We start from the raw sequence: 15,656 nt of genomic DNA on the forward strand, positions 1-15,656 counted from the left end.
AAGGCCCTACTACGAGTCTAATGGAGTCTGGAGACTGACATCACCATTGTGATGTTAACATAGGATTCATTTATAGCAGAGGTGTCAAGCTCATTTGTTATGAGGGCCGGATTTGACATAAATTGGACTTTGTCAGGCCGGGGCATGTGTGTCATAAAATGTAATGCCAGGCAGCAGAGATATAAACCTTATAGACACAGACAAACACAGTTAAAGATATTACAGCAGCTGTTCCATTGGAGCCTCACATTAGGACGGGGTGTGTGTGTGTGTGTGTGTGTGTGTTAAAACTAATATTTCTCTGCAAAACTGAAGTTCCTTGAGTTTGTTGAACTCTATATTTTAACTGTGGTTAGTCCCAAACCTCCCCCCCCCAAAAAAAATAAACTACAAATATAAATGGTCTGAGCCTAGGACCCAGGGGAAGAACATGAAATGGCTGAGCATTGCAAGCTTCTTCCCCCCCGCCCAAGGTCTACTCAGAGTGGCAGTGGCTCTCCAGGGTCTCAGGGGGTATTTTACAGGGTGGTTTGAGATAATAATTTTGGGTGAACTCTTCAGCACTTCTTCTGTTATTATTCCATTGGAGCTCCACATTGGGAGGGGGAGAGAGTGAGTTAAAACTAATATTTCTCAGCAAAACTGGAGTCCCTTAGTTTGCAGAACTCTATATATTAACCCTGGCTGGTCCCAAATCTTCCTCCCCCTTAAAAATATAAATTACAAATATAAATAGTCTGAGCCTAGGACCCAGGGCAAGAACATAAAATGGCTGAGCATTGCAAGTCCCCCCCCAGGTCTACTCAGAGTGGCAGTGGCTCTTCGGGGTCTCAGGGTTTTTTTTACAGGGTAGTTTGAGATAATAGTTTTGGGTGTCCTCTTCAGCAGTTGTTCTGCTATTATTCCTTTGGAGCTCCACATTAGGAGGGTGTATGTTTAAAACTAATATTTATCTGCAAAACTGGAGTCCCGTGAGTTTGCAGAACTCTGTATTTTAACCCTGGCTGGCCCCAAGCCCTTAAAATCTGCCTGCCTAAATTGGAAAGGTGGGGGAATAGTGGGATTTTACAAAGCAATTTTTAAAACAAAACAGAAGCACAAGGATCACAGCAGAAGGACCTGTGAGGAGGACTATGGAGACCAGGAGTGGTGGCTGGGAAGTTTGGCAGCCCCACCCTCTGCTTTCTACTCTCAGAGGCAGCCCTGCCACGTGCTCTCTATACTCTGAGGCAGCTCAAGCTCCGAACAGCGAGGATGGGCAGGGGAGGGGGAGAGAAGAGAGCCCCACTCCCGGGCCGGATTAAAGTCCTGGGTGGGACGGTTCTGGCCCGCAGCCGTAGGTTTGACACCCCTGATTTATAGTATAGCTGTCAGTAGAATAAACAGGAAGAGTTTTGTGAACCATTCCAACATTTATTGGTGCTGCAATAGGCAAAAGTCTACTATTATGAGGTATAGGCCAGGATCCAAAGTGATGGATCCTGTGCTTTTTGTCCACTGAGGATTTTCTGGCTCCCTTTCCCACTACAGTGTCTTGTACGCCCCTCTCCAAAATGCTACCTGTGAGTGCATCCTACTTGCACACAGGCCTCTTGAGAGCCTAGACACTATATTGAAACTCCTGGGGTTTTTTTCAACTATACCAAAACCTAGTATTGCTCTTTAAGGAAGTACAAGTATGTATAGTACAAATCTGTAATACCTTACAATAAAGTAGGTAATTTGGTAGCATAGGTTTGAAATATTGACGTTCATTGGCCAAAAGAAAAAAGAATTCCTCGTGACCACTGGGATGTCTAGTTGTTGTTGAACAGCAGCCTCCTTTTTTGAAAGTATCCCAAATGTATATCAAAAGTTATCAAAGGGATGCTGCTGTCTGGTAAACAGCAGGACTAGTTATGCGGTTCTTCAGATGCTAGCAAATGATAATTGCTTTAAAATGCAGTTGTTTCTGTGACATTTCTTTTTCAGAAAGAAGATGTTCAAGATGAGAACATGGCTGAAAAGCTCTGCATTCGAAAGAAACGCTTTATGGAGTTTGCTTCTGTGCAGTATGATGGAGAGTATTACATGACTCCGAGGGACTTCCTGTTTTCAGTGATGTTTGAGAAACCAAGGCGTAAGTTGCCAGTTACCATTCATACGACACTGTTGAATGAATGACTGTGAAACAGCAAGATTACTGTGTGTCCTATATTCTCCATCTCATCGTATTTGTGCATTAGCTTGGAATGTGGCTATCTGAAATTACACTATCTTGATGGAATTACTTTTCATAAGAAGTTCATTTTCATGTTCTTTAACACTGGTATCCTTAGATTAGTTATTACTACTGAAGGTACATAAAAATCACTAAATTTATGGACAGGCTGTAAAGAGCTACTGTACCCAAGTTCTGTGGTGCGTTCTACATTATGTTTGCTTTTGCTTTTGCTTTTTGGTCAGCATATCTCCATGCCTTGCTACAAAGTGCTTATAAAATTCCACTCAGTTCCTAAAGACATTTACCATGCTGCAGAAAGGGATGCTGGTTGAGAAACACAAGTCCAGACCCTCCCTTGGGCACACGGAACTAGTTGCATGGTTCTTAGACCTGAATCCAATGTAAATAATTAATGCCATTACCAGTATATTTAATAGTATACAATTCATTATTCATTCTCAATTTCCTGTGAGGCCTGGGTTTGCCAGTCCAAACAGTGCTGGATATTTTAGTTTAACAGTTTCATCAAATCTATCCGTAAGAAGCACTTAGTTCATTAAATAAATACTTCGCGGCAGACGATCACCCTCTCTGTTGTACCTGCTCATGCTACCGATGCAGCTGATGGAATTGAAGAGTTTAGGGGGAGAAGGCATTTTTTTCTCATGTTTAGAATGGCTGTTTTGAAAACAAAGTAATTTTTAAATTTTTATATGTTTATTGAAACCATTGCTGCGCCACCTTCCCACCAAAACAGAGTCCGCAAGGCGGAGAACTTTAGAACAGCATTTATTTATGTTATTTACAGTCTGCCTTTCTTATTGGGGCTCAAGGCGGATTACACAGACTGAGTCAATAGTATCAACAAAACGGGACATTCAGTAAATGATGAAACAGGGGGGAATTTCAGACAGGCGCTATCTCCCGGTAGGGAACCGATTCTCAACCGGGTTCTGGTCTGTCATTTCAGACAGAACCCGGTTGAGAATCGGTTCCCTACCGGGATCTACAAAGCGGTGTGTGTGTGAAACGCCGAACCGCTTGTGAATCGGCTCCTTTCCGGTAGGGGCAAGCCGTGTGTGAAACGGCAGCCCTGTACCGGTTCATCTGGAAACGGAAGACTCCCGGCTTGAAACCGGGAGAAGACTGGTAATGTGAAATTCCCCAGGATTTGGGTTGTAGAGCTAATCAGAAGTCTAAAAAAGGGAGCTGAAGCAAATCGTAAGTGTTAACATGACACGTTAAACGATGCAGAATTACACAGTAGGATCCAACCCACAGCAAACTATATGAAGTAGTACAGACCACAGTCCCCAATAATTTACCCAATTAACTTTAAGCCATTTGTTCAGTGCTACCCTATCACCTGGGTAGAAGAGCCCTCTTGAATAACTAAGTCTTGCATAGTTTATGGAAGGTGGAGTGTAGGAGCCTTCCTGACCTCATCAGATAGACCATTCCACAAGGTGGGGGCCACAAGGGAGAAGTTGTCGATTTTGCCCATTTATAAAATAATTCAAGAAAAAAACATACAAAGCCAAGAAGGAGAGCCAATAACAGTTATTGAGGGTATGCCAAACAAAATAAAGTCTTCACCCACCAGTAGAAGGTTACGATAGAGGGAAACAGACAGATCTTCCTCTCTTAGCTGTCTGTTATGCTAGTACTGCTAATAGAAGAAGACTTTTACATACTGGGAAATGCATCTAAACCTAGAAGGTGAATTCCCTGGAGAACTTCCATGAGTGGTTCCACGTCTTTATCTGATCAAAGCCTTCTGAAGGTGCCACCATGCAAACAAGACTGGCAACCGTCCGTTCATGTGCATTCTCTGTGTGGTGGCTCCTCCATTATGGAATGTTCTGCCTGAGGCTCAGGAGGGCATTCTTATAGTGTGAGCTGTGGTGTAATGGACCAGATCAGGAACTGACTTATTTTAGGAATAAAGTTTCCCTGCATTAATTGTCTTGATGCCTTAGACCATTATGTTTGCTTGAATCCACTCCCCCAGTTCTTCAGTCATTGCCTCGTTGCATTATTTTGTGTGAAGAGGAATCTTTGCTGTTAGATACAAATGTTGACATATTTTGAAATCCGTTTGCTGGTTGACTGCATAGTTTTTATCATACTTGTAATCTGCCTTGAGTCCCATTGACTATAAATAATAATAATAACTATCATCATCATCTTGTGTGCATATCAGAGTTAATGAACCCATAATAAGCTCTCAAAAAAGGTACAAAACTCTAAAACCGTTCCAATGGTATTAAATCAGATTTGAACCTGCAGTCTAAAATATAATCTGCAATTTACAAAATTACCCGCCAAAGCTCTGCACGAAGAGGTGAATCTTCAGGATCCTCTTAAAAGCATCCAGATCTTAAAGCCTGGGAGTTGAGAATGGATCCACAGCAGAACATGACTGCTAAGAGATAGCCGCTAGTTTAATACAAGGAGGCACAACAACAGATTATCTGATGCTGATCTCAGTGAGCATAAAGCAATACAGGAGAGAACATGCTCCCTCAAATATTCCTGGTGAAGACCATAAAAAAGGTAAGTACCTGTATCTTGAATTCAGTCCAGAAGACTAGGGGATTGATACAGAATGGGGGTTTATGTGCTTTCTTTGGCTCACACTAGAAATCAAACTGGTTGCTGCCCTCTGGACCAGCTGCAGCTTCCAAGCGGCCTTCAGAGTCAGCCCCACAAAGAGTATGTTATTGTAATCCAGCTACCTAGTAACCTGGGCATACACCACACTGGCCAAATTGTTACGTTCCAAGAAGTACCATAGTGGGTGAATCAGCCAAAGTTGTTGAAATAAGTTCTTGGCGCCACTGCTTTAACCTGGGACCCGGGGGGGAATATCTGGATCCAAGTGCATTCCCCAACTACAAACCTGATCTTTTGGGAAGGTGTGATGAACCATCTAAGATGAGCATTTCCACCACTACACCAGTCCTAGGACTAGTTTATTGATCAAACAGACATTTGGATCACTATTCTGAAATAGAATACATGCCCTTTCTGGTGGATTGGATTTTCATTTTCTTTTCTCCTGGGGAACAGGAAAGGAAAATATATGTGACTGGGATTTATAGTTCTCATTTGCATAGTGTTCTTCTACCTAAAAAATAGGGAGAAAAGTGTCAAGACGTGGAAATTTCTGCTCTATTCAGGGAGAGAATTAGCACTCTTTTTCTTTTTCTCCCTTTAGCATTACAACCTTATCACTAATGATTATGGTAATTTTTTTGTAGTTAAAGAGATTCCTTTCCCCTGAATTTCTCCTGACAGCTGTAAGCCTGCTCCAGCTTCATGGAAATGTGTGCAAGCACACGCTAGTTTAATTTATTACCATTGCTGTGCTAATCCCACACTGATGTCAGATTCATTCTGAACATTCGTGGAGGGAGATGATAGATGGCAAATGTCTATTGTTGAATATTTATGGGGCAAAAAGACCACACCTGCTAGAGAGGGGCTAAAATAGCTGCTCCGGTGGGTGTGTATGTATGTCTATAGTGGTGGCTGTTAACCAGCTCTGATTGTCTTGGCCTCTGTGGGAAGGAATTTTTGTTTGCCTATCTAGCCCTAACATTTAATATAGCTTTACTTATAAATTTAAAATGGCCCTTTGCCTGTCACAAGATGAGCCTCTACCTGGTTGCTCAGACATTCTGCTCTATATTGTTTAAAAACTACACAACAGAACCTGAGAGAAGTGGGGAGGTTTTGAAAAACGTTAAGTTTTTTCTGAGCCAAAATTCCATCACAGGCTTGGAAGACCTGCGGACTTGAAGGAGTTTCCATTCTTTCATGCTCGTAATAATAAAAATTCAGAACTGTGTTTTAAAAGCATTAAGGGTTATGTTACTGTTGTAGACAAGTTTCATCATCTTTGCTGTCAATTTGCATTAGTAAAAGTATACAGAGTGAAAACTGATAAAACTGTAGAAAAGTGGAGTCTTATGCTTACCCAGATGTATTTGCTGTGTCCCCAGAAGCTTTCCAAGACTATAAGCTGATTCCTTGTAAATACTGTAAACCTGCAAGTTTGATAGTTTTTTCATGCTCAATAGGTTCAGGAGGTAGAGAGAGACAGAAACGGGTAGTGCAAGAGTTTGTTAACCCAGATTGAAATTCACTTTTTTGCACATTTTGTAGCAGCCTCTTCGATTTTGGACTGCTCTGTGAAGTTTGATTGTTTGTTTATTAAAATATTTGTATCTAGCCTTTCATTTTGGGTTCCAAGCAGCTTTCAGGCAATAATTAAAACATTACAGATTAAAACCAAATAAAATAAATACCCAACCCCTGCGAACAGTGCCTGCTGTTCATATCCTGTGACACCCATATCTTGTCAAAAATCCTGGCAAAGCCTTACTGCACCATTGAAGATCTCCAACAAGGGGGCTCCCCTCCCCTTTTCAGGGAGTCTACAGTGGGAGCTGTGATGGAAAATGTCCAGGCTCTGATTGATGCCAGGCAGGCCACTGTAAGTGAGGGAACAGCTAGCAGATGGCAGCCTGAGGACCACAGTCATTGCACATGGATATTTGAGAGGAGAAAGTTCTTTAGATATGTGGGCCCCAGGCTGTGAAAGGCTTTAAAGGTCATAACCAACATTTTGAATTGAACTTGGGGGGGAAAGGTCAGCCAATGTAGCTTTTTTTCAAAATGGGCAGGATATATTCTCTTCACCAAAGCACAGAGGTAATCCTGGCTTTCCCACATCTCACTGGAGATGCTTCAGAATAGCCAAGGAGGAACCACCGGTGTGCCTGCAGGGAGCTCCCATTCAGTAACATTTGACTCCCATCATAGAGAGACGCTTGGCCTTGGAGCTTCCCAATCTTTTGTGATTGGCCTCTGCTCCTGTGGCACCATTTTGTGGTTGGACATTCTGCCCCATGGTGGCCATTTTGTGGAGGTGCCTGCAACCTGTTCTAAATTTCCACAGGCTGAACAAAGGTGGAGACTTGTGCCCTAATACTTTCAAGTAATAAAATGGGTAGGAAGTCTTTATGGACTAAGGTCAGAGTAGCAATTTCCAGGGCAGGCTTTGGAAAGCATAAGACAAGATGACTTGTGCTAATGAAATACAAATCAAGCACAATTCTATATTTCTTGAGCATGGTTGTGTTTCTTTTTCATTTTCGAGGACCAGCGTGGTATAGTGGTTAAGAGCAGCAGACTCTGATCTGGAGAACTGGGTTTGATTCCCCACTCCTCCACATGAAGCCTGCTGGGTGACTTTGGGGCAGTCACAGTTTCTCTCAGAACTCTCTCAGTCCCAACTACTTCACAAGGTGACTGTTGTGGGGAGAGGAAGGGAAGGTGATTGTAAGCTGCTTTGAGACTCCTTCAGGTAGAGAAAAGCAGGGTATAAAAACCAACCGTCTTCATCTATCGTGTGTGTTTTTCCTAGTCCTTTTTGCCTTGGTCACTGCTGCATCAAGAAGGCAGAAGGGAAGAAAACAGCTCTCCCTGTACATATCCGGACAAATATTTCCCACTGTAAATATCAGGGTGGAAAGTTACATGGCACAAGAGGGAAGGGGAGGAAGAGGAAAGCATGAATAGACACGGCCAGTTACGCCACTGTCATTTTACTGTTCTAGTAGTGATCGTTTCATATAACGTTTAATAAACCATTTATTGCCACATTTATTTTTCTCTTCTTTTAAGCTTAATAGGTAATGTAATATGTAAAACGTTGATAAAATAGATAAGGAATACCCAAAGGAGTTCCTTTTTTCAGATTCTCCTCTGTTGCAGGAACATCTGAACAGGCTGTTCCTGTTAGATTTTAACATTGTGCTTTCCTGAGCATTGTGGAAATTAAAAATATTTTGTAACTGGCTGTTTTGTTCTGTTTCATATTACGTCCATTTTTCTCCATAAAAACCTGAAGAAATGCCACAGAACTTGATCAAAGTTTTAACTTGGAGATGATGGAGTGGTGATTTTTTTTTTCTTACAGGTAAAACTGTGGCCAAGAAACTGACAAAAAAGGTAAGCAGCGTGCTCCTGCTATTTTTCAAAAGAGCTCTTGTTCTTTCTGCTACTTGTTTTAATGGATTCCTCTTTCACAACTGACTTGTATCTATTTGTTTGCTCAAAGGAGGCAGATGCTGCACTTGCAAATGTTGTGAAGGCTAAACCGGGGCCATCCTTTTTCAGAGACCTTGGAGATAAAGGTAACGATTTGCCTTAAGGGAATTTTGTTTAAGGAAAATTCTGTTCACTATCAGAGATGAGATTTCCAGATGTGAGAATTCGGCTTGATTCCCAGCTGCAAGAGATTAATTCCTTGCCTTAAGCTACTCTAGGTCTTTGTAACGGGCTGGGATGACAAATCTGAAAAAGGAAGGCTGTTGACAAATCTATAAGAATACCTGGCTAACAGCTATGGAGTCCTTAAGTCCTAAAGTGATTTTTGGAACTTAAGCTTTGAACTCATGGGATCAATCAGGCTTCCTAAACAAACTGTCGGTTTGGGATCCCATGAGGCTGACTTGCCTTCACAAAAAAATACTAAAGATCTGAGTGGGTTTTCATACTCCCAAAAGATGGCAGGAACTGCTGAGTTTGCTGTTCGTTTGATTTGATGTAAGAGGGCAATTGATTGCCCTGTGACATGCATACATTGCTGTATATACAAATGATAACTATGAGAATCTAGAAAAGGTTGCCAGATCCCACTAGGAAAGAGGATCAAATACCATAATAGTGTGTTGTAGGGAGAGGGTGTGGAAGAGAGGGTGGATGATATTCACCTGCACTAATGGTAGGAGATGATCCAGAACTACAACAGAGCATCTGTCTTAGGGAACTGTCAAACTAAACTCCAGAGCAATCACAGGTACACGCACACAAAGACACACACACACAGAATATACCCACTGTTTGCGTGACCACACTTAGCAGTCACGATTCATAAACATGTCCCGGCATCTTTTCCCTTTTGATTGTCCTCCTGATCTAAAGAGGAGGGAAATAAGATCCCATAGTAAATATAACCTGCCCTATGACCACGTGGGTAAGAGTAGAGAGAACATTCATTTGTGTCCTTGGCTTTTCTGATTCTGACTTTTATATGGTCCTAAGACTTGTATGAATCTGTGATCTTTGTATAGGCATAACATTTCCATATGATCTTTGATCATCTCCTGTTATCTTGATGAAACTCTGCTTTATGGAGCTACTTATCTGAAAGGTAGATACTGATTGCATGGAATCCCCTGGTTTCTTACAAGCATCGTTTTTCATCACTTTTTGATTTCAATTTGAGCTTGACCTTCACCAAGCCACTATATCTAATCTGTAGCTTCACTATGTAAAAGTTTGTAACTTTTTTAAAAACTGGAAATGTTTATCTGTAAGCCGTTAAAAGTAACCAATAGATCTTCGATGTGGTCTCTGTGCTTCACACCCATGGAATCTAGCGCACACGCAATGGATCGATCGGTGCTGTAGCAAGCTCTTTTAACGGATTTTCGTGCTCAGTCCCTCGGGCATGTGCAGGAACCCGACCGCGCATGCCCAGAGGGGTGGGCGTGGACATCCCACCAGTTCCTTTCTTACCGCCGCGTTGGAAAGACCTTTTTCTTCATTGGTCTGATTGGTTCGTGTGTTTTGGCTTTTTGCCTCACGGCTCTTTGGATTTTTCCCCCTCAGTTTATTCTTTTTCTTCATTGTTCTTTCAAAAACACTTTAAAAAAAACAAAACCTTTTATTTTCTGCTGAGGGGGAGGTTGCCGCTTTACCTCAGTCGGCCCTTCAGGCTACCCCCCCCCCTCAATTTTTCCTCTTCTTTGCTTCTTTTATGGAGAAGAAGTGGGGGGGGGTTCAACAGGTTCAAGGGTTGCGGCAGCAAACGTGCTCCTCCTGACCGTCATACCCTCAGCATTTTTTGCCTCAGAGAGTCTCACCCTTGCTCCGGTCTCAGCGATGGAGGAGAGACCGTCTACATCGACAGCTCTGGCATCGAGACCTGCCTCCGATGTCGACCGCCCAACGCCGAAGCTCCCAGCTTCGAAGGCACAATCATCCGCGTCCATGCCAGTCAAAAAGAAGGCTAAGGCAAGTAAGGATCATAAATCGCCGAAGAAGGGCACCTCCAAGTCCCTGAAGGTGGCGAAGAAGGGGAAGGAAGCGGTGTCTGCACTGGGTGATGCCCCTAAAGTGGCTCCCGCTCCAACAGCAGTATCGATATCAGAGGCCCAAATCCCTCCGTCGATACCGACCATCCAACTACTGGATTCCCCCATCCAACAAGTGGAGCGTCCGTACTCCGACATTGACACAGTGGAGCCCCTAAGTCACCAAATGGGTGCAGAGCTTTCCCCCTCTCCTTCGACTTCATCGGCATCGATGGTATCAGAGGCTCCCGATGTTGAAACACATCAGTACCGACACGCTTCTCGCAGCACGCAACGTCATCTTCCGCGTCTCAATGTTCAATCTGTCAATATCGACGACCGAGACTACAGGGACGGTTCTCACAGACAAGCTACTGCTTTGTCTCCCAGATGTCCACGGTCCAGAAGTCGATCCCCCCGAGTCTTCCTGCCCCCTCCACCACTGATATCGTGGGATCAACGACAGTTGAGGTACCTGTACGGGGCTTATACACCATCCATGCCATGGTTGACTCTGGCGGGCTATTCTGATTGGGATCGCTATTCGTCCCGCTCTGTTCATAGATCAAGGTCACCCCACAAATTGAGACCTTCGGCATCTCTGTCACGTCCTCATTCAGGTGATCATCATTCTCTGGAACCAAGTCAGCCTCTCAACCCTCCGGTCACTCCAAACCCTGTCGTCTCTGTCGTCCCAACTAAACCCATAACTTGTCAGCGGGACACATCGGTCCAAATACCACAACTAGACTCCTCTGACTTCATAGAAGAGGACTCAGATACAGAGGCATCTGAGGCTCATACCTCTTTTGACCATAAATCCCCCAACCAGGATGTCGCTGAGGACTTACCTGTATCCCCATCTGACAACCTTACGTCACACACAGATTTGGTCAAAAGAATGGCCCACTCTTTAGGCCTCTCTATTGTCCAGCAACATCCACAGGCAACAGATGCGGTTTATGATATAGTTCAGCTTGATACCTCTTCCACCTTGGCATTACCTATGTCTTCTGTCCTTCTGCAAGCGGCGAAGACATCATGGCTAAAACCTTCGTCTGCCCCTGTGTCCACGAGACGTCTGCCCCTGTGTCTTCGTCTGCCCCTGGACCACATGTACAGGATCCAAGAGGCAGATGCCGAATTCCTCTTCTCGCGCCCTCAGCCTAACTCGATGGTGATAACATCTTCCTCCAAATCCAAGTGGACTCATTCCGCACCTTCTGACAAGGAAGGTAAGAAATTAGATGCCTTTGGCAGGCGCTTCTACTCTACGGGGGTGTTAGGAGTCAAGGCCACTAATTACCTGGCCTGTATGAGCCGATATCAATATACTCTCTGGGAACGGATCTCAGAACTTCTCAGCCACCTCCAAGATGACAAACAGAGTCATACAAAAAGAAGGCATGGTGTTGGCAAAACAACAGCTCAACACTACTAAGCATGTCCTCGAGGCGTCTTCCAGAACTACGGCCTCTGCAATAGCTCTCAGGATACATTCCTGGCTCTGCAACACTAATCTGCCAATAGATACCAGATCTTATGTGGAAGACCTTCCCTTCAATGGCCTGGGGCTTTTCAATGCCACTACGGATTCTACTCTACGGGAGTTAGATAAAAGCATAAAGGCGTCTCGAGCTCTAAGAGTCTCATCCTCTGCAAGACAACCATATCGTCCACGCACCTGGTTGAGGTCCTGGCAGAGGTGTACCCCAACTCATCAGTCTCCAGAGACACGATGGAGACCAAGAACGTCTTCGGGAGGCCAAAAGCCCGCCTTCCAGAAACCAAAATTCGGTTCAGAACAACAAGCTTTCCACACTAAACAGTCCAAACCCTCCAAACAGGTTTTTTTGACTTCCCTGTCACCCAGTCAGCTCAAACCCATCTGTCACTTTTTCTTCAAAATTGGTGTCACATCACCTCGGACGAGTGGGTACTGTCCATATTGTCCCGAGGCTACAAAATTCAGTTCCACCAGAACCCCAATACTCCCATTGTCGTCTCCACGCCCCCTTCCCCACCTCTCCTTGAGGAGGTGTCCGTCCTTCTGTAAAAGGGAGCCATCGAACATGTACCACCACACCTCCAAGGGACAGGATTTTATTCCCGATACTTCACAGTCCCGAAGAGAGATGGAGGCGTTCGACCCATATTAGATCTAAGGGAACTGAATCGTTTTGTGACCTACCACCGCTTCCGCATGGTGTCCCTACAACAGATCATGCCATTGCTTCGCAGACATCTGGATGGCCACTCTCAACCTCCGAGATGCATATTTCCACCTTACTATCCACACCTTCCACTGCCAATGCCTACGCTTTGCGATTGGTCAACAGCACTACCAGTATACGGCTCTTCCATTCGGCCTGTCCAGCGCCCCAAGGGTCTTCACAAAGACTATGATTGTGGTTGCAGCTTTCCTCCATCTCTGGGGTATCTCCATCTACCCATATATAGATGATTGGCTTCTGGTAGCGCCTTCCAGGAACGCCCTGGTCTCCAATGTCACAGAGACTCTAGCACTATTGGAAAATCTGGGCCTGCGAGTCAATTGACAAAAGTCTCAATTGTATCCGGTCCAGCGAATGCAGTACATCGGCGCAATACTGGATTCAAGGACATGCATGGCTTACCTGCACCACGACAGGGCAGCAGATATCATTTCCTTAACCACCGTCGTCCGTACCCAACCCTCCGTCACTGCCTTCCAAATTCAGAGGCTACTGGGCCTGATTGCTGCAACTACGTTGGTTCTCGTCTTTGCCAGACTCAAAATGCGCCCTTTACAGCTCTGGTTTATCCACAACTACGACTTGTTGAAAAACGCACACACTGTCATCCTATCCCCTCTTCCCAGCATACAGGACTCATTACTTTGGTGGACTGTCCCTTCGAATATCCTCCAGGGAGCGCCCTTCCACCCTCCGTCACCCAAAGTCACCATAACGACGGATGCTTCCTTGACAGGATGGGGTGCACACTCCATGAGTCTTTCTGTTGAAGACAAATGGGACACGCAGATGAGGAGGCGACACATAAACTTCCTAGAACTGCTGGCTATACAACCCGCAGTCACCAGCTTCCTACCTTTAATCAAGGGAAAATGTGTCACGGTCCTCACGGACAACACCACAGCGCTCTCTTATGTCAACAGACAGGGAGGCACTGTTTCCCTACACCTCTGCAACCTTGCCATCCAATTGTGGGAGCTTTGCATTGCCAACAACATTTTCCTCATGGCCACTCACATTCCCGGACACATGAATGTGCAGGCAGACTAAGTCGAGCAGGACTCAGCTTTCACGAGTGGGGGATGAACCCAACATACCTCCTCCCACTCTTCCACATGTGGGAAGCTCCCCAAGTCGATGTCTTTGCCACCAGAACCAACAAAAAGTGTCCTCTGTTCTGCAGTCGAGGAGGCAGGGACCTACAATCTCTGGGAGATGGTCTCCTCTACCCTTGGTCCACAGGACTTCTTTACCTGTTCCCTCCCTTACCTCTGCTTCTGAGAGTGGTCCGCAAAATACTCAGAGACGGCGCGGACTGCATCTTAATAACTCCATGGTGGCCGAGACAACCTTGGTTTTCAACAGTCCTCGAGTTATCACAGGGAATATACCATCAATTCCCTCCGGCTCAGGACCTCCTCCTCCTCTCTGACTCCCCTCTCTTACATCACAACATGCCACAATTGAAACTGACGGCATGGAGAATAACATCACCGGCTTCTCCACCCGCGTAATGAACATCCTATTGAATTCCAGGAAACCTACTATGCGGAGGTCGTACGATTATAAATGGCGAAGGTTCAGTTCTTCCCTAGGTGATTACACCCCTCGAGCTGCAGGTTTATTTGGCTGCTCTTTCGGCCTACTATGTTCCAGTTGACAAATGTACTTTGTTTTCACATCCAATTTCAAAACGTTTTTTAAAAGGTTTATTTAATCTCTACCCTCCTGTCAAGACTCCAGTCGCTCCCTGGGACCTTCCTCTAGTTCTCCGCCAGCTCACGAGGAAGCCCTTTGAGCCACTTGCAACATGCAACCTCAAACTTCTAGCGTGGAAAACGGCCTTTTTAGTTGCTGACACCTCGGCTAGATGAGTGGGAGAAATATTGACTTTCTGGCACGATACACCTTACCTGTCGTTTTTGCCAGACGAAGTCCGCCTCGTCCCAGACATCTCCTTCCTGCCGAAGGTGGTGTCAGAGTTCCACCTGCAGGCAGAGGTCTTCCTCCCTGATTTCTTCCCAAATCCAACATCAGCGGAAGACAAACTACTCCACACCTTGGACGTGAAGCGGGCTCTCCTGTTCTACCTCGATAGAAGATGACCAACTAGACGAGATTCACAACTGTTCATCTCTTACGCATCAGCACGACTGGGCACTCGCATCACTGCCCAGCGCCTGTCAAAGTGGATTGTGGGTCTCATCTGTCTATGTTACCTGATCACCAAACAGCCATTGCCTGGCCCTATCAGGGCTCATTCGACCAGGGCTGTCGCGACTTCCACTGCCTTCCTCCAGGGAGTGCCACTGACGGACATTTGCAAAGCCGCTGCGTGGGCCACACCTAATACCTTCATAAGGCACTACGCCCTAGACATCCGTACGAACACCAATACCAACATGGGACGTCACATTCTGACTTCGGCTACGCAGTAAAAGACCTGCCAGCACTCTCCTTCAGGTAGGCTATTGCTCGCTAATCTCCCATGGGTGTGAAGCACAGAGACCACGTCGAAGATAAACAGGTTGCTTACCTGTAACTGGTGATCTTCGAGTGGTCATCTGTGCATTCACACCACCTGCCCTCCTTCCCCGCTGCTGTCAGCTTCTACATTTTCAATAGGGGTTGATTTGCGGCGGTTTGAAGGAACTGGCGGGATGTCCGCGCCCACCCCTCTGGGCATGCGTGATGGAGTTCCTGCACATGCCTGAGGGACTGGGTGCAAAAATCCATTAAAAGAACTTGCTACAGCACCGATCGATCCAGCGCGTGTGCACTAAATCCCATGGGTGTGAATGCATAGATGACCACTCAAAGATCACCAGTTACAGGTAAGCAACCTGTTTGTTTTACATGTATCTTGGGGTGCTTATTTCTAATTCTTATTCCAAAAGCTGAATATTCATTTAATTTGCTTTGAAGGCAATTGTGCCTCCTAGTGGAACATCTTTAACTCCCCAGTTTTATTGTTTACTGTGTTCTGCTGTGGATTTTGTATTTTGCAAGTATCTGCTTGCATTCATCTATTTTATAATATTTGCAGAATATTTTAGGTCTTCCTTACTG

At 45.0% G+C, this 15,656-nt stretch overlaps 1 protein-coding gene across 1 annotated transcript in view; it reads left to right on the forward strand.

Annotated features, from left to right (window-relative positions):
* Positions 1-15,656, forward strand: part of MICU2 (mitochondrial calcium uptake 2) — a 131,616-nt gene that overhangs the window by 76,376 nt on the left and 39,584 nt on the right. Inside the window, exons 2-4 of the mRNA XM_015417051.1 lie at positions 1,972-2,119; positions 8,193-8,224; positions 8,334-8,409. Of these exons, the coding sequence (XP_015272537.1) occupies positions 1,972-2,119; positions 8,193-8,224; positions 8,334-8,409 (256 nt within the window). The remainder of the gene's footprint in view (positions 1-1,971; positions 2,120-8,192; positions 8,225-8,333; positions 8,410-15,656) is intronic.

Source organism: Gekko japonicus, unplaced genomic scaffold, assembly GCF_001447785.1.
Source record: "Gekko japonicus isolate JY-2015 unplaced genomic scaffold, Gekko_japonicus_V1.1 scaffold685, whole genome shotgun sequence".
In the NCBI taxonomy this organism is placed as follows: domain Eukaryota; kingdom Metazoa; phylum Chordata; class Lepidosauria; order Squamata; family Gekkonidae; genus Gekko; species Gekko japonicus.